The following is a 27,464-nucleotide window of genomic DNA, read 5'->3' on the forward strand; positions in this document are numbered from 1 at the left end:
TACCGAGTAACGATTATTGAGCGCAGCGGGGTATGACTCGTGATAAGGCGAATCTCGTTGGTCCAACTTACCCGGACTTTCTGAGGTCAAACCGGTCAAAAAACCGCGTCGGATCTGACATTGAACCTGGCGAGAAGCGATTGTCTCGGGGACAGTCCAGGGACCGCATGCGGCACTGTATTTCGGATCTTCAAAGCTGTCTCAGAATTCTCCAACTAATCTGCAGTCCACGCACATATCGGTCTTAATTTCAAACGTGGCATATTACCATCCTCACCAAAACAGGTTTACAAACACACGTTTGTATTGTCATTATGTCATCTCATCACAGCTCCCGTTTCGGGCTCACAGAGCACATGCCCCTACATCCCCACTGGGTAGGACAGTCCCGTCCCGTGAAACAAGCGTCTTCCACAGTTGTGGCGTCGAAAGTCAGACTCGGTTCCCCTTGTTTGGGTACCAACGTCCGGTACTTCACAGTGTAACACCCGCAGAGCCACTCCACATAGCGTATCAGCTGAGACCGATACGGCCCCGCGGCTGTGGATGACCGATAGCGGCGCCAACAGCCGCCGACACCGGGCCCCCTGTCCCCCTCCCGTCGGCGCACATCACTCGCGGCCGTCCTCTATAACAACACCGCCTGACCCCGCGGCGGCCGCGGTGCTTCAGTCGCCATCAAACGGGCCGGCGGCCGGCGCCCAGCTCCGCCCGTATCACAGGGTCACGCAATGTGTGACGCGAGCGGCCCGTGACGACACAGGACGTGACGTGACGCCGGTGTGGTCATTGGGAGCGGGTGAAGACGACGAGGTTACTTGGGTGAAACCAAAGCAAGACCCGATGAGAGGGGACACTGGCTTATGCACAGGGATATCCACAGTTCAGATAATGAAAACCTGCTACAGTACAGAAACAATCCCCTGAAATACAACATCCAATTCGTTTTTTACGCTTATGATGTATCCAGAATGCCCTGAATCATCAGCTATTGCCACTGCAAACAGAACGAAACGGAAACAGTCCACTGGCACCGATAAATGGCAGACCCCGCCGTCCTCGCCCCCAGCCCGTTCCGGCCGCCATTTTGTTTGTACCCTGGGAGGGGAGCCCGTCTCAGGCTCCGCCCACCGGGCTGGCAGACCGTGGGAACCCAGTCGGGGCACATCTGGTGACGAGGTCTGCCGTTGCCAGCGGCGTGACATGATGAGACATGAGAGATGTGACGTGACGTGAGCGCGGCGTGACGCGTCTCACTTGACGGAGATGTTGATGATGGTGACGTCGTCGTACGGTTTGTCCGTCTTGGGGTTGGTCTTGACGAGTCCGATGTTTTGGCACACCTCCATGCCGCGCGTGCAGCGTCCGAACACGGTGTGCTTGTTGTCCAGCCAGGGCTGCGGCGGGACGGCGCGGTCAGAGGAGGGACACCAATACCACCACTGACTGACCGACACCATCCAGACGGACAGTCTCAGAGGCGCGAGACACAGCGGTTAGGCGACAACAGGCCATGGCCAAAACGGATTCCTACCAAGACAGTAAGTACACATGCAAACACATGCAAAGCCGGGTAAATGGGACACATTGTTCTAGCAGTTTCGGAGGTATACAAAGACACTTAAAACAAAAACAAAAGTGAACACCACCGCGTGCAGGTATTTAACAAAACAGAAGACGTTTCATAGCATGAACACTGAACAGTTTTACTGTTTGCCCGGTATATGTTCAGGTAAAGCATAGGTAATTTAATAAGGGCAGCGCATTTGAACAAAGCGATTCCAAACCAGTTCGTAACAATACACTTCCACAAAAAGTTCAAAATGGTCCGACATTCATGCCGCGCCAATCCGTTTATTCACATGTCCTCAGTACCTAACCTCAAGCAAGGATTAATCGACGGAACTTAACTGTAACATTTATTGTTGTTATCCTGTGATATACATTTCGCATCACAAAAAGTCAACGGAAGGGCTTAGAATTAACGCCGGCTACTTTGTAGCGAGGCTAGTTGATCGCTTCATTGCTTCGGTGTTACAAAATGGCGATCTTCTAAGCCTAAAACTAAAATATGATCAAAATCAACTTGATTACGCCAACAAAGTACTTAATTACTAAGTTGTTTTTGTGTGCTAATATGATAGCAAACCCCTAGCAACCTCAAGGAAAATTATTCCGATAGCCTTAACCGGGGCTGCGGAGTCAATGGATTTTTGGTGGCTCCGACTCCGACTCCGGATTACAAAAAACAACTCCGACTCCGATTTCGGGCAGAACTGTCGACTCCGACCGACTCCGACTCCAACTCCGCAGCCCTGAGCCCTTCAATTAATTAATTAATCAGTTCTCAGTCCCAGCGAATTGGGTTTCTGTGAATGTGATAAATAGTCAATAGACACCATGCTTCAGAGCATTTGAACAATAGATAACCTATAAATACACCACGATTTATGTAAGTGTATGCAATCTGCTATCTGTCTGGTCTACCTTATCTAACTTACTTATTTATACAGGGTGTCCGGAAATTGATTGCACACTCTTTTAGTACATTTGACAAGGAAACAAAACGAGCATGTTTTATGGTTTATTTGCCGATATACCCTCCACCCAGTCGCACACACTCCCTCATACGGTCGGGCATGCCGCACATTAGGTTATCTAGTGTCTCTGCACTGATGCTGAGCCACGCTCGCTGGAGGTTCCTGATTAGCGCCTTCTCGGTGGTAGCCGGCTCCATCATGTCGAGCTCGCTCTGCACGATAGCCCACACGTTCTCGATGGGCGACAGGTCAGGACTGTTGCCCGGCCATACGCCCTTCTCCCAAAACCCTGGGAGGTTGTCCCGGCACCACTGTTGAGTGCTGGTGGCGTGATGAGCCGGAGCGCCGTCTTGCTGGAAGATCGCCTCGGACATCTTCGGGAGCAGCTCGACCTGTGTTGGCGGCCCCGTCTTCCTCTTCCGCTTCATCGCCGACGCTGCCGACTTCTTCAGGACCTCCTCCACGTAGTACTGGGCCGTCACGGTCTGGCCGCGGGGGACGAAGTGGAGCTCCGACAGGCCCTGATGACTCATCATGGCCCAGACCATGACTTTCAGCGGCTGCTTCACCGTGTCGATGGCAGGCACTTCAGCGCTGCTGTGCGCCCAGACGCGCTCATTCTGGCGATTCAGTGGGTGCATGAGCTCGAACACCGACTCATCGCTGAATAAGACGCGCCGTCAGTCCTGGATGGTCCAGTTCTTCCGCTCCCGGGCAAATGCCAGCCTTTTCCGCTTCTTGGCTTCGGCCAGTTTTGGCTGGCGGCGCAGTTTTAGCGGCTTGAGACCCAATCACTTGGTCATGTAGTTGTGAACAGTGGTCTTCGACACCGGGTGACCCTTCTCAGTCAGCTTTTTGGCCAGTTTCCGCGTCGATTGGCGTCGTTTCAGCACGGCCTTGGCGAGTACGATTTTGGCCACTCTGCTCAGCACAGTCTTTCTCCCACGACCCTTGCGATTCTCCAGTGATGCACCGCTGCGGTCGAGAGCCAGCCAGTAATGAAATGTCCGGCGAGATACGCCCACTTGTCGGGCAACATCGCCTACCGTCATCCCGGCTTGAACCATCCCAACCGCGCCGTGGCGCGTCGTCAAAGTGTGCTCCCTCACCATTCCCGATATGGGGCCCGCGCGCGAAGACTGCCTCTCGGAAAATGACCTGTGGCCGCTCACTGCGGCTCGGGTCACCTGCTGGGTCACGCGATCAACTGACACGTTGGGGTGCCCGGGGGCGGGGTCGCGACCCTCCCTAACCGGTTTGGCGGGAGCCTGTGCGAGATACGGGCATATCGACAGTGTGCAATCAATTTCCGGACACCCTGTATGCTGTGAAAAAGGCAACTCATGAATGCTTGATATAAATTCATGTAAACTACGACGATCCAGAGGCCTACGGGCCACGGGGTGAGTCCTAGCTGAATGTTTGCACTGTAGGCGTGATTTGGCATAATGTTGGGATGTGGCCGGCGGTAGTTAGCTACTACCGTCCACTCGTGTCCCGTCCTTGGCTGCACCGTCAGAAAACAGCACCGGATCACAAATACCCAGCTAAATACAATACGCCTTAGTGCAACATACGCCGTGTAAATCAGAGCCTATTCCCGAGCTATCAGGCATTCAGCCGCGATTCGTTTGCTTTCTTTCTGCCTCCCTAAATGGCGGCCTCCTCCCACACGAATCACTGCCGTGTCGAAAGCTCGGCGCCCGCCGCCCGCGGCCGGCCGGAAATGCGCCGCATACCGCCCGGCGGGGGCGGCGGCGGGGGCGGGGGCGGGGGCGGGGGCGGGGGCGGGGGCGGGGGCGGCGCTGCAGCCGGCGAAGGTGACCCCCCACACCGCCAATCTGCACTCGGGGAGGTCGAGCCGGAGTGCCGCGGCCGCGTCACATTGAGAGGCCGGAGCCGGGGAGTACCTGCCCAGTGGCGCGGTGAAGTCCTTCAGCCCGATATTTAGAGCAGCCGGTGGCAGGGACTTCCACCGCTCGGCGAAATGTTTGCGAAGGACGAGTCCTGAGACTCTGGGGGACTGGCGACGGGCAGCTGGGGATGCCCGGCGTCTTCAGAGACGCTCGACACACATCGACCTAAACGATACATATCGATCTACATTTTTGGGACACTTATCAAACTACCGTCGGTAGAGTGTGATGCAGAGCCGTTGGTGTTGGGCCCGGCGTCCCCTGTATGATATACATTACACACCACCTACCGTCGGTATGAGTGTGATGAAGAACTGAGAGCCGTTGGTGTTGGGCCCGGCGTCCCCTGTATGTGCTGTACACACACGTCACCTACCGTCGGTATGAGTGTGATGAAGAACTGGGAGCCGTTGGTGTTGGGCCCCACGTCCCCTGTATGTATAATATAGTATACACACATCACCTACCGTCGGTATGAGTGTGATGAAGAACTGTGAGCCGTTGGTGTTGGGCCCGGCGTCCCCTGTATGTATAATATAGTATACACACATCACCTACCGTCGGTATGAGTGTGATGAAGAACTGGGAGCCGTTGGTGTTGGGCCCGGCGTTGGCCATGCTCAGCGTGTACGGCCGGTCGTGTCGCAGAGAGGGGTGGAACTCGTCCTGAAACTCGCCGCCCCAGATGCTCTCGCCGCCCGTCCCCGTGCCTGAAACGCAGCAGAAAGAACGGCGTCAGTATATTGGGATGGTGGGATGGGGTGTGCACTGTGCAAGCCAGCAACTTTGCTCGCACACGAGTCACACGACATATTACATAATAATGGAATGGGCTGGAAAGTCGGAAACGGCATCCACCTTAGTCGACCATGGTTATCTATCACTTAGCTGCATCTGGAGCTTCGTTGGTATGGTCACTTTGCACTGTGAATTACCTGTTTCAAGACCGAAGACCAACAGTCCGGTAGCAGAGATTTGTCGAATACTGTAAGAGTTGTCTCTGATCACCACAGTTCGTCCACACGGCAAATTCAAAGGTCTCAAGAAAAAAGTGAGTATTCCAAGCTTACAAAGTCAGACAAAGCACGGTCTTCTGCACCATCTCGGCCACACCACAGCACGCTCAACAACACCTTCCAGTCTCAGCCCTGACTCCCGACTGACTCAGCCTCTTAATCCCGAACAATGGCCGGGCGTGCCCTCCGCCCCCTCCCCTGCGGCGTCAGTTCACCGACCCCATTCCCCTGCGGTGTCAGGTTCACCGTCGGCGGGCGCGTGACGGCCGCCCGTACCCAGGGCAGCGGCCAGCGGCCAGGTCCGGCCAGCCAGCGCCCGCTCCGCTGCGCCACTACATTTCACTACACTCCCCCCCGATCCTGATCGCAACCAACAGACGCTAGTGCTCACATCACACGCTAACAACGCTCACACGTAGGTATCTAAGACATCGCTCGGCACGGGGTCTCCGTACAACTGCGTGACAGGCCGAGCCCGCGTACCTCGCCTCGGCCCAGCCTCTGTGTCACTCGCAGCTTCCTCCTGTTGGTCTTGCTGGTCGTCTCGGTCATGCCGGTCGATGGGACACCGTACAAAGCAGGGCTCCTCATCCCCAGAAACTGGTTGCTCTGCCTCTGCGGAAGCTGGTTGCTCTGCCTCGTCTGCACGCGGACGCAGATGACGGACATGCCTTGGTACACCGTCAACTTCGACAGTTTGCGGTGACACCACACCAGTCACCACTCCCCTGCCATACTGCTCGTCACAGCGTGCTCTCGGTGATTTCACCCAGACAGCATCTCCGACGTGGTAGCGGCTGTCCCGCTGTCCATCGTTCCTCACTGTCGGAACGGGGTCGACGTCTTTCACTCGGACGTCGTACCGATACACCATACCAGCAGGTGTCGTAGCTTCAGTGACATCGTCCTTCGGCGTTGTATTGTACCTGTATACTGCCTCTGCCACCCCACAGTTCGCTCTCGTCGCAATCACCTTTATGGAGCGATGGTTCCTTTCGACGACTCCGTTCCCTGACGGCACATGCGCCGCCCTGTACCGTACTGCGACGTTCCAGTCGTTGGCGAAAGCTCTAAACGCTCTGCTGTGGAAGGTGGTGGCATTGTCCAGCAACATTTCTGCCGGCGGTCCCCGCTCGCAGAATATCGCCGCCAGCTCCGCAATGACGCATGCGGCGGTCTCGTACCGCAGGAGACGCCAGATCGCAAACCTGGATGGGCCGCAATCCACCACCGTTAGGTACAGACACCCATGATGGTGAGTCACGTCGACGGCGACTCTGTCCCACGTGGTGTCGACCTCCAGGCGGCCTTCGCGCCACTTTTCAGGAGCGGGGTCAACAGACCTGCACGTCTGGCAGGCCGACACCACGGCCTGCGCAAGTCGTCTCGTAGCGAGCTTGTTCGCCCTCCTAGCGAAGTACAGCGTCCTCCGGACACCAGGATGACCAGAAGCGTGGTGAATTTGGGTCACCTCTTTCACCAGCCTGTCGGGGTCGTCACCGTCTCCCACAGCGCATGCTGCAGCCTCCTCTTTGCACATAAGCACCCGTTGCCAGGCGTCCGGCACTCTCGTCAGTGCGTCCGCTTTGTTCTCAGCCGACGAGACACACTGAACATTCACGTCCAGCTCGTACTCGTCCACGAGCATCCTGAGGGTGCTTAGCCTTCTTCTTATCAACATTTCAGAGGCAGCTTTCGTCTTCAGTCGGGCCCTGCCACTGAGGAGGTCGGTCATCCAGTGGTACACCGTCCGTGAGTCAGTCATCAACCGGACTTTTTCCGCGCCCCACAGGATGGCCATGTTCACGCCTTTCAGGGCCGCGTCTAGCTCTGCCATGTTGATGTGTTGTACTCCATTGTCGGGGCGAAGCCAGCTCCCGTCTTCCACTACTTCGTCACCCACTTCAACAACTACTCCCATGGCCAGAGCACTGGCATCCGTCCACACTGTGATTCTGTCGCCCTTCACATCCCACCGTCCCCTGGCAGGATCCTCTGCTCTGACCCGCTTCACAATTTCGTCCATTAGACGCTCCACGTCCGGGTCGTCAATCTCGTCGTCCCAGCCACTTGCTGCTCTGTTCGCACGTCGTTTGAGGAGCGAGGTCGCCGGCCGTAGCCAGCCGCACACCGGAAGGTGCCCCGTCAGCTGCCCGCAGAGGGAGAACACTTTCCGCTTTGTCACCGGTCCGGCAGCTTCTCGGACATCGTTGTCTCTCTTCCACATGAGTGCGCCTTGCTCCCCCCAGACTCGGAGGCCGAGAATCCGAGCGCCTTCCTGTGCGCGAGCGGGGTCCTTACACTCGAGACCGAAGGCTTGAAGGTGCTCGGCCACCTTCTCAGCCGACATTACCTCCTCGTTGACCAGAACGTCATCGACATACGACGATACTGCCTTCTCCACATTCTTGTCCTGCTTCGCCACTGTCTCCAGAACTGTCTTCATGACTCGGGGTGCCACATTAAGACCATACCCAAGTCTCGTCAGACAGTACCTTTTGTTTTTGAACTCGATTGTCTGATAGGGCCACAGTGACTCCTCCACATGTATCTGAAGGTACGCCTTCTTCAGATCCAGGAGTGCCACTTTCTCACCCGTCCGGCGCCATTCACGAAGTTTCTCACTGCACACGTCAACGTCCGCCGTGAACGTGTCGACGTGAGTGTTCATTTCCCGGAAGTCAAGGACCGGCCGCACTTTCGCCTTGTTCTCTTGAACCACCGCCATTAACGGTATCAACCCTTTGGGAGAGCCATGCTTTTCTTCGTCGTACTCCAGCAGCCACCCGTTCTCGATCCACGTCTCCAGCTCTCTCTCATAGTCCTCTCTCGCTTCATCCGTCACATGGTACTCGCTCACTCCGTTTTTCAGTTGATCTGGCGGTTTCTTTCCCGACCACTTCCACTCGACAGTCCAGCGCCTTTCCCTCGCATCGAACACGACTCGAAAGTCCTCCTTTTCCACCGCTAGATCCACGGAGCCTCCTGCTCCGGCGCACACGTCTCCCTCGCCTGCAAATCGCACATCAGTAGAAGAACGCACGGTCACACCCCCAAGAGCTTTCACACCATCCATTCCTAAAATTGCACCGAAACCCAGCGGCTTCACCGCTACAACCAACGCATCAAGCACCACAGCATCACCCCCAGGTACCCCAACATCGGTTTCAGCCGTGCCCGCACAGTCTAGTCTCTGACCACTAACTGTCACCATGGACACAGAACGCCTCTTCCACTCGGCGCAGAGCGATGAATGAACCACCGTTCTGGTACATCCCGTGTCGATCAACACCTCACACAACACCCCGTTCACATTCAGGTGTCTCGTTGGTAGTGCGCCGCTCCATCTTAATCCCGAGAGGAGGCCGGCACACGATCCTCCTCTCTCTCCGCGTTTTCCGGACACCGAGCTGCGATGTGACCAATCTTGTCGCACCGGAAACACCGGATTTCGCGGGGGCCAGTGCGGGCCGAACATTCACGGGCGAGATGCCCCAGGCGGCCGCACGTAAAGCAAGGTCCGCGCTCTCTCCTGCCGCTACTAACGGTTCGGCCGCGATCCCGACCGCCTGGTGACTCTTTGACCAGCGCGGCTGCCACCTCCGATGCGCCGTTCTCCTCTCGCAAGATGGCGCGAGCCCTGTCCACCACCTCCGAGAGCTTTAACGACTCCATGCGCGCTCCGGCTCGCAGTATCTGCCTGGTAGAGTCCGGCAGACCTGCCACAAAGGCACACCCCAGGCCCTCGTCCGACATTCCTCCGAACAGCGTCGCAAGCTGCTGCAGCTCCGCCAAGAAAACATCAACTGTTTCCCCGGGGCGGAGACGGCGGGTGCTGAACTGCTCATACGCAGCATATTTATCCACCGCAAACGCACGCTTCAGCGCATCCTTGAGCTTCACCACGTCCTTCCTGTCAGCCTCCACCAGCTGCCGATACACAGCAGATGCTCCTCCTGTCAGCCGCAGAGGTATCACCAGTGTCTGCCTCACTGGCGGCTCCTGCAGCCCGCACACTAGCTCGACCTTCTCCAGCCAGTCGAGCACGTCACCGGAGCCGTCGAATTCCGGAATTAATTTGACATCAAAACTGGCCATGATATTAGGTGCCGAAATAGCTTGTAAGAGTTGTCTCTGATCACCACAGTTCGTCCACACGGCAAATTCAAAGGTCTCAAGAAAAAAGTGAGTATTCCAAGCTTACAAAGTCAGACAAAGCACGGTCTTCTGCACCATCTCGGCCACACCACAGCACGCTCAACAACACCTTCCAGTCTCAGCCCTGACTCCCGACTGACTCAGCCTCTTAATCCCGAACAATGGCCGGGCGTGCCCTCCGCCCCCTCCCCTGCGGCGTCAGTTCACCGACCCCATTCCCCTGCGGTGTCAGGTTCACCGTCGGCGGGCGCGTGACGGCCGCCCGTACCCAGGGCAGCGGCCAGCGGCCAGGTCCGGCCAGCCAGCGCCCGCTCCGCTGCGCCACTACATTTCACTACAAATACATCAGCTCTTAAACTTGCTAGTAGCTGCATCATTCTCCAATGGTATAATCAACTATCAAGCCAACCAAAATGGCAAATTAAATTAAAGTTGTACGGAATCTGACGACTGACTGGAAGGCGGACTGCGGTTTCGAAGCGATAGGTAACATGCCATAGGTAATAATATAAAATATATGTCTCTCACCGCTCTGACATCTGGGCTGTGTTTCCTCCCAAAACACACCAGCCTCCCTTTATCCCACCTAAACTACGCAGGACATTTTTTACTCTAGATAAACACAAGTTATCCCAGCACAAACATGACGCTGGGAAGGAATGCGACACGCTGGTGGTATACAGGGCCTTGACGCTGGTTATCACCCGGTTCGCCGCAGTGGGGGATCTCCCTCTGTCGGAGCCTGCAGTCTCGCCTCACTGGGGTCACAGTGGCGCGGGCCTCACGACCGCGTGCCATTGCGACATACGGGGCTGCCGATCGGCCCCGGACGTGTCTGAGCAGGCACCGACACGTGCCGTGGGGTCCATCGGCCGTCCTGCAAGGTCACGCTGGCGACAGAGTCGGACGTGATCGAGCCGGCAGGGGCACCGATGTCAGAAACGGTACACAGTCGATATGTCCACCACGGTAATGCAAGTCATGGACAATTCGGTCCATTCGTGTCCAAAGTCAGCCACTGGGACACTGCGACATAGATCCGCCGGCGAGCCATCTGATCAAGGTCTTCGTCAATCGTCATATTATAAATGTTCGGAAGAAATTAGAAAACCAGGGCAAATATAGTTCTCATTTGATGAGAATTCGTCAACTAAAACCTAAGTTTCGAAAGCGTTGTATGGCTACGGCAGCCAGCAATGTCTTCCACGACTGCATTTGTGCCTGACGGGAATCGTCTTCCTGTAGTCATAAGCATGGTCGCATAGGGCTTTGAGTGGTCGCATTAGGCTAGATGTCGATGAAGGCGGGTTGTTACCGGACTATGTCTGCGGGGCGCACGACCGATCATCAATCCTGCTGACTGACCAGCTGATCCCAGAATGTTCGATCCAGTAGTAGAAGTAACAGAAGACTGAAGGTCACTTCATGAAACCCAGCCGATCCGTTTCACATTTCCTATTTCGTAATAAATCATCCGACCTGACTGATCAAACTGGGTTCAGACGCGGGAGTCAGTCTGTGGGGGAACGTTCACACGCCGCGACATAAAATTAAAACCTGACCACAGTATTGGTCCCAAGTGTGCCCATCGTTTGGCATTTCGAAGCGCCAGAAACGCACAGACAGCGAGTCTGTGTGTCCCGGCACACCTGCCGAACCATCCAGACCAGACCCCCACAGACATCGAGTCTGTGTGTCCCGAACCATCCCGACCAGCCTGTCCCACAGAGTCTGTGTGTCCCGACCCATCCAGACCAGTCTGTCTCACAGTCTGTGTGCCCCGGCACACCTGCCGAACCATCCCGACCAGTCTGTCTCACAGTCTGTGTGTCCCGAACCATCCCGACCAGTCTGTCCCACAGACAGCGAGTCTGTGTGTCCCGAACCATCCAGACCAGTCTGTCACACAGAGTCTGTGTGTCCCGGCACACCTGCCAAACATCCCGACCAGTCTGTGACCCACTGTGACGGCGCAGCGCGCGCTGCTGCGTAGCGCGGCCTTTTTGCGCGTCACCGACTGCGGCCCTGTGGCGGCGCGGCGGCACTGCCTGGCACCTGGCCGGCCGGGGGCGGGGGCGGGGGCGGGGGCGGGGGCGGGGGCGGCTCACAAAGAGGCCGCCCCACTCCCCACTCCCCACCCCCACCCCGCCATGACCCCGGGACAGAGGCCGTTGTCAATCGGGCCGAAACCCGCAATCAGTTTCCCCCGTGATTGTGAACGGTTTCCTGCATAGAACTCTGCGGGGCTGGCTAATTTCGGTGTCCGTTAGCGGATAGACAGGTGTAATGCTATCTGGTGTGCTACAAATTAGAGGTCTGGTTGAAAACCCGGGAGCCGAAGAAAGTCGTGACGACAGGAAGGTTATAACTAATCGGCGAACGTTAGCCTGAGAGCCAATCCAGCTGACCTTGACATGGGCAATAGAAAGTCCAGCCAGAAAGTCCTTCGCTCTTATGCGTGACTGCGCAGATATTAGTTGAATACATTTCAACATCATTTCTTCAAGGTCTTTTTGAAACGTAAGTAAGCCTGACATCGCATGATTGGCGCCTTGAGGCAATCAACCCACAAGGAGTTAAACGATTATCCTGCAAATTCAGCTGTCAGTGAGGGGCCGCGAGACACGCACGGGGCGGCGGGTGACGGCGGGGGCGGTGTGCGGTCTGAGGTGGGTGTCGGGGGACGGGACGGGCTGTGGGGACGTGGTGGGGGTGGGGCCAGGTGGGGACTGGGGAAGGGATAGAGAGGAGGCGGGGGCGGGGCGAGTGAAGGGAGGAGGCGGAGCCGCGGTGTGACGGGGCCAGCAGGCGGGGGCGGGGCCCGGGGCACCCCCAGGTGAGGTGGAATTTCCGCCGCTCGGAGCAGAGCGGCTCGGGGTGGGGGTGGGGGGGGGGGGCAGCCGAGCTGACCGGGAAATTTCCTCCGCTGCACTGTGCCGGGCACGATCAGACGGCGAGCTACCTTGCGCAACGGCAGCTCTCGGCTGTGGGAGGGTCGGGCGCCGGAGCATCTCGGACCGATGGGGCTCCGATACTGACATCCCAGGGCCACTGGCGACCGGCCGCGACAGAAATGAACATTGAATGTCCACACAGACACACAGTAGGTAATGTAGGTCCAGAACTATGCTGTCCTTTCAAAGGTTACCTGGTGTCCCGATAGGGATTCTCTCGGGGGGTAAGTTATTTATTCCGAAAGATGGCAATTTAGTGAGAATACCAGCGTTGCTTGGCTCCCTGCTTTCCGCGTGAATGTGGAATGTGGATGGTATAAAAAACCAAATATGTTATACCAGGGTGAAAGCAATCGCTCCGTGAATATCATTTCTGTAGAGCTCCAACGAGTTCCTCGCGCAAACTGAACTGCCACCTGCGTCTACAAATAATGCAAAACTGCTGTATGGCAGGTACTTGTATGTGTGGCCACAAAACCGCACGACCGTAACTTCATTTCAGCATTGGTCACCACAGGATGAACACATTCATGGCACATAACGAAACACGTATTTTGCTGCCTATTTAATAATGGTCGCTGCTGATAACGGTTTCGGTTGAAGGGACGGATCTAGCCAGACGTGCCAAATGCCACGTCCCACGGACACCGAACTGCCGGCTGCAGCGCCACTTCAAGTTCCAACCAAACCACAAACACGACTGGAGAGTTAACTGGTACCGGCGCGGGTCCAATGCCACAAACACGACTGGAGAGTAAACTGGTACAGGCGCGGGTCCAATGCCACACAAAGGACAGACTGTAAGCCTTCAGTGACCGCAAGTCAGACAGACGTGCCTCACAATGCACAAAGAAGGAGCGGATTCTTTTGCAGATGCTGACCATCAGCATACCCAGCGACCTTGCATAAACATAACGTGATCAAATGCTCAAAGTCCAGCCAAGGCCTTCTTTGAACAGAAACGTGGATGAGCAAAACATTCTTGTGGAAGGTGATATGAAACGACCTTTACGTCGCAACAGAAACGGTAAATGCTGCAACGCTGTCGCACGAATTTCAGCAGAATAAAGGACAAAAGCACTAAAAATGAAGCTTCTTATGCATTCAAAAACACAGCGAGGCCCTCTATAGCAAACTACAAAGAACGGCCCGGGTATAGGACACAGAGCATCCTTCAGATTTGACAAAGGCACCGGTGAAAGCGCATCAGTTATACCAAATGGGCTAGCGGTTCACTGTCACGGGTGACCGCAGGCCAGTGAAATAATAACTCACGCCAGTGGGGGCACTGGCTGCTATTTCCTGTGGAGAAATAAAAATTCAAATGAGGACGCTCCATACTTCTGCACGCCAGCTTGACAGAAGCCATATACAATGCATAAAACCAATAGTCACGATACCGTATGGTAATCCCGTTCAACTGCAGAAAAAAAAAAACGAAAAGTACACCTGCTTAGTAAATCCCAACCGCTATACGTCATAGCGCGAACTCAGCGGTCCTCGGCGTCGACTCGTTAGTTCGGAAATAACGTGCCTTCACCCGGCATTACATACGTTTTGCCGGGTGCGTGGGCCCAGGGACGGACAGTGCACACAGGGTGGTGGTGTGCGGTCGGGGCGGCGACCGCCACCTTGACCACAGTGGGAGGAGGTGCTGTCCTGCAGCACACAGATCTGTCCGCCGACCGCGCCGCCGCGACCTTCCAGAGGCCGGGAGAAACCCAACGGGGGCTTTACACCGGAGCGGCAGCATTCCCCGCTGCTATACCGGGTAATAGGGTGAAGTGCACTCGGCGCGGGAAAGTAGTCTTCAACAAGTATATCCAAATTAAGGCGGCAATTAATCCGGCTAACGAGCATATGAAAATACACAGAAGAAAAAACAATTGGGCATTCATGAGCATAAATTCATGAGCATAAACGGGGGGGGGGGATATCGTGATTTTTAACTGCTCTTTCATGAGACTAGAGAGTTCTGATAGACTACCGAAGCTCAAGTAGCAGAGCCACGTCGGCAACGGGACTTGTCCCTTCTTTCCCCGCTTGATTGGCATGACCTCCGTGACGGCACGCAATTTTAACCCGCGCCCCGCTGGGCTATTCAGCCATACGCGCCCTGCTGGGGGGGGGGGGCAGATTCTGCCCCCCCTGTCTAACTTCCGAACCGATGGTCGTAGAAAGACGGGGAAAACGGCAATCGAAAGCTCTCAACAAGGCGGATCTTAAGAGCCCAATTTTTTTTGCTTAAGTAGGTCAGAGGTCAGGTCAAGGTCATGTCAAGGGTACAAAATGCAAGTTTCTACAGTATCGACCTTGCACCGTAGTTGACGAAGAATGGACTGAGACTGATTGCCCAAAACGTGTTCTTAGACTACCAAGACAATATTCGTTGCACACAATGTCATTCAAAGGTCAAGGTCAAGGTCAGGTCAGGTCAGGTCAGGTCACCAAAAACAAAATATAGAAAAGGGCATGTGCGACACATGTTTTATGGGTCATTTTACTCATGGAATTCAATAGGCACACTCAATAAGTGATATGGACCACCTCTGGATGAATTTCAGGTCGAGGTCAGGTCAAGGTCAGGTCAAGTGAGGTCAAATTTTGAAGTTGGTTGTTAAGGCCTAAAAAGGTGTCTATCCGATGCAGTTTTTCACGGCGAATCGAATGGTGCTATTTTTATTTCCGTACGAGGTCTAGAACTTCAAAAAAAAATCATTTTTCAAAATTTTTGTGTGTCGTGACGTCATAAAATTTTGAATAACTCCCACATTTTTGAACCGATTCTTCTCAAAATTGGTATGTAGGTGCACATAGACCACTTCTTTGACATATATTCCGGTTTTTTCGATAAACTCAAAATTTTGGATTTTATAAATATTTTCCCAAAAAAGTCAGTTTTTTGGAAAATTTTTGGCCAAAATCCAAAATTTTCAAAAAACCGAGATAGCCATTTGATAGACAAAGTAGAATCACGTATAACCTTTTTGTTACGTCTTGATTCCTTTAAAAATGAAGAAGTTAGCGGCGTTTGAAATTTTGCCGTTTTTTAGGCGAAAATGGCGAGCATGACGTCACTAAAACGTCAATTTCTCAAAAATTTTCCGACGGATTTCGCTTAAATTTTCAGGGAACGTGTCAAATTGATGTATGATAAGGTACTGAAAGTTTGACGTCGCTGGCGTAACGCGTTTAGAAGTTATTGGCGAAAAACGGGAGGGGGGGCAGATTCTGCCCCCCCCCAGCGGGGCGCGGGTTAATTAACACCCATTCGTGCCAAAAAAGGAGTCACATAAAGATCACATTCGCAGTGTTTACAAGGATAAGACCGGCATACTTCACGGCAAAACAAATGCGCTGTTCACAATGCAGTGCGAACAAGGGGCGAACAAGGGCCGGGCGCGCCGCGGAAGGAAAACGCTCGGTTTTCCGTGCCACTTCCGTACCGGCTGCCATCACAGGTGCTGCTAATCCCTTCTGAAGAGGTGGTCCCACCTGACACCTGAGCGCCTGACGTATCGCCTGCGTCACAGCGGCGTCAGGTGACGGGGGGGGGGGGCTGAGAAGTCGCGCCGCGCCCGGAAGCGTTGGTCCTTCGGCGGGCCGCCGGGCGCTATCGCCGGTAAACAGACGTGTAACACACAGCCTCATCAGTCGAGTGTCTGCCCCGGCGCATCACTGGAGCTGGCGGCACCTTCACGCTACCTCGCAGCAGGCTGACGGTTGATACGAGTGTCGAGCAGTCTTCTCTGGAGGTTAAACGCTGCCAAAACACTCGTGGACAGGATACCTTTCCGCCGGGTATCGGCAGCTTCCGAATCCGATCCGGACCAGTGTCCGACACCCTCGCCCCTCCCCTAGCCCCCCAGGTGGCCGGCTGAGCGGGCGGGCTCGACCCCGTGTCGTCAGTGGCCCTGCCGCTCCCGGGCGGGGCGGGAGCCGCTCCGGATGTGTCCGTATCTCGGCGCGCCTCTCAGTGTGTACTCAGCTGTGGAGCACCGGTCTGCCGACACGCCGCGTTCCTCAGTGGTGACACAGCGGCAAGGCCGGCACCGAGTCGCCGGGCGGGGGCGGGGGCGGGGGCGGCTGACTCAGCGGACGGCAGACGCCGCTGGCGCCGCACCTGACCTGGGGTCCTGCACGACGCCCCCGCCCAGGCCCCGCCGACGCGGCACCGTGCCACGCTAGCCGTCCCAGTAGTAAACGGCGCCAGCGGGGCGGGGGCGGCGACAGGGCTGCAGGGGCGGGGGCGGTGCTGGCGGCGGCGGGGGCGGCGCCGACCAAGGCCAGTCTGCGGTGCCGGCACTCGGCAGCGCCGCCCAGACGACGGCACGTGCCGGCGGGGCGCCGCCGGCGGTCGCCGGTCACCCGTCGCCGATCCAGACGTCTGTGGTTCTGACGGGGGACGCCGGTCTGTCGGCGCCGAGCCACCGTCTCCTCGTGTGGGGTCGGACGGGCGCCACCGACACACACCGGCCGGCGCCGCGCCGCGCGGCTCGTCACGGCCTAGCGTGCAACACGCACGCACGGCAGGCGGACTCGAGCAGCTTACTGCTGGCAGGCGAGCTCAATTCACAAGGGACAGGCCAGCTCAACTCTCAAAGGGCAGGCCAGCTTAACCCTCGCATGTGTAGGGGGGGGGGGGGTCGGATGGACCCCCCCATGGTTTTTCGCGAATAACTCGCGTAAAAAGCGGCCGATCGCGACGAAACTTTCAGTACCCTCACATTGATCAATTTTACACCTACCCTGAAAATTTCATGACCCTGACCCAAATGACCTTTGACCTGTGACCTCTTTTCCGAGACCATGTTTGGCCGGAATCGCGATTCTGCGTATGTCGGCTCGCATTAGCCGCGCGTTTGGAAGCTATTCGTGGTTTCAAACGTTCAAACATGTGATTTGATGTTGCTTCCATGCATTAGGGTGGGTGTCAAGGTCACCTGAAGGTCAGGTCAGGTCATTGGCCTTTGGTGACCTCGGGTGACATCGGTTCACTTTTTCGAGCTGTACATGTTTCTAGGCTAGTTTTTGGAGCTGAATTCGAATCTAGCAACCATTTGAAGATTTACGAAGTAGTTTTGGTGCCTTCGTAACATGTTACGAAGCTGTCAGAGGCGGTTGACACGTACTACGAATACCCGTCACGACGCCTACTGGTTGACCTGACCTGACCTGACCCGACCTGGTCTAAATGCTTAAAGACATCATCTGTGATCAAAACTAACACGATATTCGTGATCAGCACCCCGAAAAACCCCTTAGCAGCCACACTTTACGACTTTCTAACAGGTCCCGATTTTCCCGACTTTGGGTCATTGACCTGACCTGGAAGGTCAACCAATGACCTAGGACCTTAAAATTGGGTATCCTCGGCTTCCTCTCGTCACGGGCAACACGCTCGTTTTTTCCGCGAAGCTCTAGCTCGATCAGGGGCCAAACGGCAAGGGGGGGGGGTCCAACCGACCCCCCCTACACATTAGAAGCTGGCAAACGCCGCACACATGCGAGGGTTAACTCACAGGTGCACCGAACTCAACTCGTACGGCGGCATGGGCAGCCCAGCTCACAAGTGGCAGGGAACAGACTAGGTTCAACGTTCCCACGACATCCCCTCTTCGGGCAAGGGTGAGCACTGAGCGCGAAGACGGCTCCGTTGAGGCTTTCCACGCCATATCACCCATTGGGTGCCCACTATCCCATACCACTCTAGGGCGTGTACGATGCAATGCCTAGCGCGGCGCTCGCCGGCCACCCACAGATGGCTGGAGTGGAAAGGCATCCAGACCATAGTTCCGGCGTCACCCATCATTGTTTACAGGATCCGCCGGTGGTGCCCGTACAGGGCGGTTACAGAGCTCAGCAGGCCCTAAGGAGGCGGACGGGGATACAACCCTTCATAGGGTCCTTCTTTTAGTGTGTGATGGTTTGAAGTTTGAGAAAAAGGCTGATATTGGCTCCATTTGAAATTGCACCTTCCGGAAAATGATCCCTTTGCTGTCACATTCAATCATATAACTAAGCTAGCATATATAATACGGTGAAGGATGCTCACCGTCTGTGCACATTTAGGTATGCATCACTAGTTATCTGTACAGAAAACTACAAATTCAGAAAGTACCCAGAGCGTTGTGAAATAAGGAAATATGGGAGCGACCTCATTCGAAAGCAACTGACCACGTCTTTGAGACCAGCTTAGCGTATTCTTTATGAAGTGCTGACGTTCATGGAGAATCTTTTACAATGTTTAACAAGAGAGTGGCCTTTCCCTACGGCACGTTTTTCAAATGAAGGTCATCAGCGACCCGTCTTCCTATTGCTCGCCTCTTTTTCAAACGAAGGCCACACTCGCCGTCCTTCACGTGAGCAGGGAATACAAAGCTTCATGTTCCGCCGAGTGAAAAAGCACCGACAGTTAGCTCTGACGACTTTGATATGAGCAAGATAGAAGGTGCATTTTAGGCACTATCTACCGGGGGCCAAATGTGAATTCCAGTCACTAATCATTTCAAACAGCCATCTCACTAATCATTTCAATTAGCCATCCCAGTAAGAACTCCGGTCTTGCCTTAGCTGATGATGGTGCGACCGTCTCCAATCCCCATCTCCCGACCACCACAGAAAGCACGGCCGTTTGTTGGCACCTCTCCGGCTGTACCGGGCGGCGCCGTTTGACGTGTTGCGCCACACCGAGTCAATCACTGCCGGGCGGCGTCAAATCCCTCCTCACCGCCCGGCCGGGCGTCACGGTCAGACACGGCCACCAGCACACGGTTCACACCGGCCGGGGGACGGCAAATCGCCGTGACACTCGCATCATTGCGTGTCGCACACGTCACGGATGATGTGGGCCAATTATACACGTCATCGATGATGATATAAGAGGCGACATACCCGACTGACCGAAATAACAATGGACGGCAGCTCTGCACCGCATGTAAAAAGCTCTAATAGGATTTGAGTATTTTATCGTAATCGCAGTGAGGTTCCTGCCATTCCAACGTCAGTCCTACGTAATGGCCATCCCAAAATAGCCGGCCGTGTGTCGTCAGTGTCCTCAGACCATCGCTGTGCTGCGCCGAGTGTCTGAGCCGATACGGGCCCACCTCAGCTATCTGATCTATAGATGGGGCGATACGGCCGCGCGCCGTCCCCTGTTTCCTTGTACGGCTATCGGAGTCTGTTCGACGACCGTCGCGCGGCGATTGATGACGTCACGGACAATCAGCCGCGAAAGGCGCGATAAAAATGCGGGGTTCACATAGAAGTCGGGACCACAACAGTTTGACCGATCACGAAACACATACCTACAGTTGACCACTATCACAATGGGCCAGCACTCTTCAGAGAACGCCTAGTTAGACTACAGGGTTTTACAGATTGCTGCATTTTTATAGGTTTGTTCTTCAGCCACCTCACATGGGACCGTTGATATAAATGGTTGTAAAACAGATTTCCGCGTACCAATGGCAAAAAAAGACTCAACAGCAGGACAGTGTGGCGTGCACCGTCAACCAGTCTCAGGGTCCATTTCCTCGCCGGCATTCATAAATACGCCACCAATACTGAAACTCGACTGAACTAAGTGGAGATTGATTACTGGAGCTAAGCCGCGGCAGTTGCATGTGGCGGACCCCTCAGAATCAGCCGCGCACAAGCAAAAGCACACGACAAAATCGCATGACCCAACGTCCCATAGCTCATGGTAGGCCAAGGCTTAGCTTAAAACTAGTTACATGCAAGGCTAACAGCTCAAAGTTTTTATTTTCTTTCATCTATGACGTCAGCACCGGCGTGGCGGACCCTTTGACGTCACACCAGGAAAGAGAACTGGTCCGAAGAGGTAAGCTGTTTGGCGCCGAACAGGCATTCACAGTCGGAGCTTCATCAGATAGCGACGAAATCGCAGGCTAATCTGGGCCGTCCAAAGTCGTCACGCTAGTTCTATTCTGGAACCGTCTATGTCCCTTCATCTGCTAGTTACACTGATGTTTGTGGCTCGTCCCACTTCATAAGCCCCGGGCCCGAGTCCGCCACATTTCGGGCGGCGATTCGCCGAACCGGCCGACCCGTTGCGTCTCGCCTAGCTAGCGGTCCCTCCTAATCAAGACTGTCACTCGAACGGCCGCCGAACGGAGCGATTTTTCGGACGCCGACCAACGGTGCATTGCAGATTTGACGGGCGGAAAAGTTTATGATGGACCGGCCCGGTCAGCCACCTCGTAAACTCGCATTCAAGGCCGACTTGCTGCTGCAGAGCGCAAGAAGCGAGGGACAGGTCTATCTACCGTCTCCAGCAGTCCCTGGATGGCATTGCAGCCCCTGAATTGCGAATCCGCATAGATTCGCCATCGACCGTTGTACCTACATCTCCAACCAGCATGGACCAGAGGTCCATGGGTCCAACTTCAACACACAACTTTCACTTCCTTTTAAAATAATCTCCCAATGGGACATTCCGTCGACGATCTTCGCAAAACGAAAGAAAGACAAGCAGACAAGTAAACGAAGCACATGGAACCGTCACCACCCCGCCGCATGCTGTCTCCCATCCCCCTGCCCCTGGGGGAGGGTGCTCAGTACTCAGTACTCACCGAGCGGGTCACCCGTCTGGATCATGAACGCCTTGATGACGCGATGGAAGATGTGTCCGTTGTAGTAGCCGTTCCGGGCGTGGACGCAGAAGTTCTCCACCGTCTTGGGGCACTCGTTGGGGAACAGCTTCAGGTGGATGTCGCCCAGGGACGTGTGGATCACCGCGTTCTCGTACAGCTTCGACGAGGCTGTGGTGAAGGCGGAGACCGGACGTTAATGTAGTTGAAGATTGATAAGAAAAGCGTGATTCATACGCTCATGGGATTGTAAAAACGGCAGGAAGGCGTCAAAAGTGAGACAAATTCATCGTAACACACTATCTCTACGGCCTCTACAATCGACACACTCTACAAATGATTACTCTGTGTAATCGAAACGAAGCCTAGGCGAACTCGTAAATTACTTTAACTCTCGCCGGCACAGGCCATTTTGAGTCCTTCGACGGCACAAGGGGGGGGGGGGATTGGTACGACCCCCCCTCGCGTTTGGCCCCTGATCGAGCTAGAGCTTCGCGGAAAAAAACGAGCGTGCTGCCCGTCACGAGACGAAGCCGATGATACCCAATTTTAAGGTCCTAGGTCATCGGGTGACCTTCCAGGTCAGGTCAATGACCCGAAAACCGGGAAAATCGGGACCTGTTAGAAAGTCGTAAATTGTGGCTGCTATGTGGTTTTCCGGGGTGCTGATCACGAATATCGTGTTAGTTTTGATCAGAGATGATGTCTTTAAGCATTTAGACCAGGTCGGGTCAGGTCAGATCAGGTCAACCGGTAGGGGTTGTGACGGGTATTCGTAATACGTGTCAACCGCCTCGGACAGCTTCGTAACATGTTACGAAGGCACCAAAACTATTTCGTAAATGTTCAAATGGTTGCTAAATTCGAATTCAGCTCCAAAAACTAGCCTAGAAACATGTAAAACTCGAAAAAGTGAACCGAGGTCACCCAAGGTCACCAAAGGTCAATGACCTGACCTGACCCTCAGGTGACCTTGACACCCACCCTAATGCATGAGAGCAACATCAAATCACATGTTTGAACGTTTGAAACCACGAAAAGCTTGCAAACGCGCGGCTAATGCGAGCCGACATGCGCCGAACCGCGATTTCGGCCAAACATGGTCTCGAAAAGTAGGTCACAGGTCAAAGGTCATTGGGGTCAGGGTCATGAAATTTTCAGGGTAGGTGTAAAATTGATCAATGCGAGGGTACTGAAAGTTTCGTCGCGATCGGTCGCTTTTTACGCGAGTTATTCGCGAAAAACCTTAGGGGGGTTGCATCAACCCCCCTGTGCCGGCGAGGGTTAAAAAAACAAAAACACATATCACCGAAACCAGCTGGTGAGCGCTGACAGACCCGTCCCGCAACTGACCGGAGCTCTCTGTGGCGGCGATCATGTCCTCCTTGGTGGGCTTCTCGTTCAGGACGTCACGGTCCACGTCCACTCCTCGGGTCTCGGCCGGCTCTCGACTGGTGGGTAACAGGGGGGGGGGGGGGGGAGGTCAGGACAGCTTCACACCGCGGGTCTCGGCCGGCTCCCGGCTGGTGGGTAACAGGGGGAGGGGGGTCAGGTTGGGGGTTCGTTCAGGACGTCACGGTCCACATCCTCACCGCGCGTCTCGGCCGGCTCCCGGCTGGTGGGTATCAAACAGAGGTGGTCAGGGGGGGGGGGGGGGGGGGAGGTCACGACAGCTCCACACCGCGGCTCTCGGCCGGCTCCCGGCTGGTGGGTAACAGGGGGGGGGGGGGGTCACGGTCCACATCCACACCTCGTGTCTCGGCCGGTTCCCGGCTGGTGGGTAACAGGGGGGTGGGGGTGGGGGTGGGGGGTTAGGTGGGGTCGTCCATACCGCGCGTCTCGGCCGGCTCTCGGCTGGTGGGTAACGGGGGGGGGGGGTAAGGTTGTGGGTTTCGTTCAGGACGTCATGGTCCACATCCACTCCTCGTGTCTCGGCCGACTCTCGGCTGGTGGGTAACAGACAGAGAAGGTCAGGTGGGGGGGGGGGGAGAGGGGGGTTCGTTCAGGACGTCACGGTCCACATCCACACCGCGGGTCTCGGCCGGCTCCCGGCTGGCGGGTATCAAACAGAGTAGTTATAGCGTGAGGAGACGGTAAATGTAGACGTGGCACATAATATAGTCTGGGTAAACAAAGGTTTGAACAGAAGGTATGGTTCAATAGCTGGAGATGCACATGCCGTAATAGCGCAACAAAACTATAAAATCAAATATCTTTCATGATAAGTAAAAGATCACAAGTGAAACATTAGGTAAACATATAACTGAAGCGTTAGATGACGTCATATGATCTGCACATCGAGCTACATGTATTATACGTGAGACTGTCCTAACGAAAATATAGTGCCGAAGCGGGAAGTTAGATTTCAGGTCAAACGCCCCTGAATAGAAAATACTGCTTCCTCTGAAACCGCAGCCGTTATGATCCATCTTCCGACGGTAAAGTAAACCACGCGCACATCCCGGCCAGACAGCGGTGACTGATAATATGATCCCCGCAGACGCCGGCGCCAGTGAAGCCAGTAGGTTAGATCACCACCCCAAGAAACTGTGAAAACACGCGCGGCGCCAACACTAACAGGTCGGCCGGGGCGCGGCGGCGGGCGCCCCGGCACCGGGCCAGCTCTGTTGTTCCGCTCCGAGTATCGTCTCCAGCGAGCCCCGACCGGGCCCCGGGGGCGGCGGACAGGAGGGGCGAGCCCCGGGGGCGGCGGACGGGAGGGGAGGGACGAGCCCCGGGGGCGGCGGACGGGAGGGAAGGGACGAGCCCCGGGGGCGGACGGGAGGGACGAGCCCCGACCGGGCCCCGGGGGCGGCGGACGGAAGGGACGAGCCCCGGCGAGTCCCGGGGGCGGCGGACGGACGGGAGGGACAAGCCCCGGCGAGCCCCGGGGGCGGCGGATGGGACGGGACGAGGCCCGGGGGCGGCGGACGGGACGGGAGGGACGAGCCCCGGCACCCACCGTGAGAACAGGTAGAAGCGGTTCTTCTTGAAGCCGGTGCAGAAGAGGGTGGGGTCCGGCGCCGTGGCCTCCAGCGTCGGGTTATCGGACGCCTCCATCTCCATGGTCACCGACGACTGTACCAGCTTCTTCGGCTTTCCCTGCGGCAGGCGGAGCGCCACGTCACGGGGCAGTCAGACGGGACGGCGGCGGTCGGTCCGTGGGAGTCGTTCTAGGGATCATGGCAAGGACAAAATCGCTTTAGAAATGTAGTTAAATTTTCGAAATTATTGCAGTTTTTACACAGGGTGGCAAAAATATAACGGCCCTGACGTCCGAAAATAACTCAGTCAGCTTGTCCAGGATTAGATCATTAGACATCTGCTGAATACGCACATTGGTATCCTACTCTGAGTTAGGTAGCGCGCACAGCGAAGAGATAAAATAGTCGAAGCCAGATATAGCTGAGCTGCTAGCACCAGTCACCAGTCAGTTAGGTACTGGCAGCAGCAACAATGCGAACCACGGACGAATGGCATCGGCTCACGACTGATATGATAATTCACTGCCATTCAGCATGTGTGCCCACAACCTCCTATACTAGCCGCAGTTGCCATGCAAGCCAATGTCATTCGTTCGTTACCAGTACCTCGAGTGTAAATATTACTCGCCTTTCACCGACATTTTACAAGTTCATCCATATGCAGCCGACAACTGCAAACGGCACGCGAAAGTGTTCAGTTCGCCGAAGTGAGTTCGTTCAGAGCTGCAACTCGCAGTGGACACACTCCCTTTCACGCCGCGCCAATCACAAAAAAAGACGCCAAGGTGAATGATGTGCTTGTTTGCCAGAGAAATCGGCAGACATTAGAGCCGTAAAACACGCCGATAGTCCAATAAATCATACACCATCGTTCCAGCAATGACGGAGCTATCGCCATTTAAAACCACTTCAGCCATGACTGAAACAGTCCATCAAATGAAAAAAGCGGCAAACACAAAACAAAGAAGAAGGAAGGAAACTCATCCCCACGGATCAAAATGTTTGATTAAAGAAAGCTGGCCGGAGCTTTGTTTTGATTGGGATTCAGCATCGCCATCCGTCAGACAGCAAAGTGTTCACAAGTGGTACTAAAGGCACGACAAAAATGTGACCACATCTGTGCCCTACCTATGAGCTGCCACGTAAAATGGACCACAACTATGCCGGGTTGGTTCGAGAAATACGAGGCATCCAAGAGCATCCGATATAGGGTATTTTGAGAACAGCGAAAAGTAACTTACACGAACGACTTCACTGTATGTACAGGGACAAGTGAGAATGTTCTATACCTACTTGAACTGAAGACGTACTTTACTACCATCATAGCTCAAGACACACAGCCTATGCATCACCGAGCCCCATTAATCATCATCTGGAGAGACGTGACACGCACCTGGAAGAGGGCCAGCTGCAGGAAGCGCACGTTCTCCGGCTTCCCGATAAGCTTCACCAGCCGGTTAGTGTGCAGGTTGATGAGCTTGACGCCCAGCATGGTGGCGTACATCAGGAAGTGGCCACTCTCGTCAAACAGCACGGTGCTCAGGTTCAGCGCCGACGACTTTTCCAGCTCCCGCTCCACCGCCATACTGCGACAGACAGATAAAGGAACATTGGGAGACGCTCCACCGCCATACTGCGACACACAGATAAAGGAACATTGGGAGATTCAGGTAACTATTTGGTGACGACGCATAAAAATAGTGACAAATATCGATACATGAAGACCAGCACCGACAATTGGCAAGAATCACCGACAAATCGGACAAACACCGACAGACAAAAATACAAATATCTGACAACAAAAACTGATACCAGAAAACAAATACCGACACCGTTGGTAAACACGGACACACAGCAGAAAACACCAATATCAGGCAGGGGGACATTCAAACCCGATTAAAAACACCGGCTTAGTGAAAAAGTTATTGTAAGGTGTCAGGCATTTAGCATGGCATAAAAACGAAACGAAATAAATGTGCAAATATTTAACGCTGAGAGTAGACAAAGGACATTTAGCAGCAACCCCAGTCCCCTCCGCTTCACCCATGCATAATCATAATCTCATGCCCCGCGGAGCATGCCAAACCCAGTCTCGCCTGGCCTCAGTTGAAACTGATGGCCACACAAACCAGGTCAACTATTCAGAGAGCAGCGGCGCCGTGATGCACAAATCAGCCAAACTATGACGGATGACACCGAAAAATGGAGTCACTGAATTTATCGTTTAATGGCGGACAACGTACGAAAATGGCTGGCAAGACAGGTCCAAAGAACGGTTAAAGTCCGACCAGTGTCATCATACGAACAGGCCACACACAAAACGAAAATCAAGACCCGAAAAAGCTAGAGCTGCACAGTGTTTAGCCAGATACACTCTAGCCGCTCAGTTTGCACTAGAAACAGGTTGGTACAGTCTATGCATACCCTCCCCCTTCCCCACGCACCACCCCACGAACGCAGCCTCGTCACAGCCTGTGGCGCGCCGCGCGGCTCACCGTTTTCCGAACTCCATGCTGGGCACCTGCTGCTTGGCCTGCTGGAGCTCCGTGTAGTGCGCGATCGACTCGTCCAGCACGCGGGTCAGCTTACCCGTCAGGAAGCGGAACACGCGTATCTGACGGAGCGGGCGGACAGGGCTCCGGTGAAAACACGGCAGGGTGACGGGGCTTTGGGTCGACATAGAGTTCATAAGTCCAGTCTAAAATATAGTGAACGGACCCGAGTGAGTGCATTGTAACAGTCGAATGAAGTACAAAACGCTGAGCCAGGGCCAAGGATATAATAGCAACTTTCAAACGAAAAGTTTGCTGCGCTGCATTCCAATAGCCAATCAACTTACATGACAGCCCAATTAATCAACACAATCATGCGGCACTCCAACAGGAAGTCAATTTATGGAATGCCAGTTGCCCCCACTCGCATACCACAACGAATGCACAGTGCTGTCGGTCAACCGCACCGCATTATGTAACATTACGGAAACACCACTGACGCCATTCATCCATTACACAAAAGGAGCGCTTGCCCTGTGCATTTGAAAACACTGCCGGTATTTTATTGAGCCCGAATGTCACGACTTCGGCGCAGGGCGATGTTCGCTGCCGCTGGACAAACACGTGGTTCCCCGTTCCGGTGATCGATTGGCCGGGCACGCGGTCCGAGCGACGGGCGCAGTTTCTGGGAACTGGGCCGATACAGGGGAGCGACTCCCAGCAGTGGCAATGTCCCGGAAGGAAGCGATCGCGCCGGGCTCAGTCGACGAACCGGCCGGTCACAAAGAGCGG

General features: G+C 55.0%; 1 protein-coding gene across 6 annotated transcripts in view; it reads right to left on the bottom strand.

The window, feature by feature from the left end:
* Window positions 1-286: 286 nt before the first annotated feature.
* LOC122378781 (peptidylprolyl isomerase domain and WD repeat-containing protein 1-like) overlaps window positions 287-27,464 on the bottom strand; it is a 34,034-nt gene continuing 6,856 nt past the window's right edge. For all 6 annotated transcript variants that reach the window (XM_043360258.1, XM_043360256.1, XM_043360255.1 and 3 more), the window contains exons 8-14: window positions 26,676-26,794; window positions 25,574-25,766; window positions 24,159-24,298; window positions 22,550-22,647; window positions 21,179-21,367; window positions 5,015-5,166; window positions 287-1,397 (exon numbers count right to left, since the gene is read on the bottom strand). In XM_043360258.1, the coding sequence (XP_043216193.1) occupies window positions 1,254-1,397; window positions 5,015-5,166; window positions 21,179-21,367; window positions 22,550-22,647; window positions 24,159-24,298; window positions 25,574-25,766; window positions 26,676-26,794 (1,035 nt within the window). In that variant the 3' untranslated portion in view covers window positions 287-1,253. The remainder of the gene's footprint in view (window positions 1,398-5,014; window positions 5,167-21,178; window positions 21,368-22,549; window positions 22,648-24,158; window positions 24,299-25,573; window positions 25,767-26,675; window positions 26,795-27,464) is intronic.

The sequence above is a fragment of the Amphibalanus amphitrite genome, unplaced genomic scaffold (assembly GCF_019059575.1).
Source record: "Amphibalanus amphitrite isolate SeventyFive unplaced genomic scaffold, NRLGWU_Aamphi_draft 000065F_arrow, whole genome shotgun sequence".
NCBI lineage: Eukaryota > Metazoa > Arthropoda > Thecostraca > Balanomorpha > Balanidae > Amphibalanus > Amphibalanus amphitrite.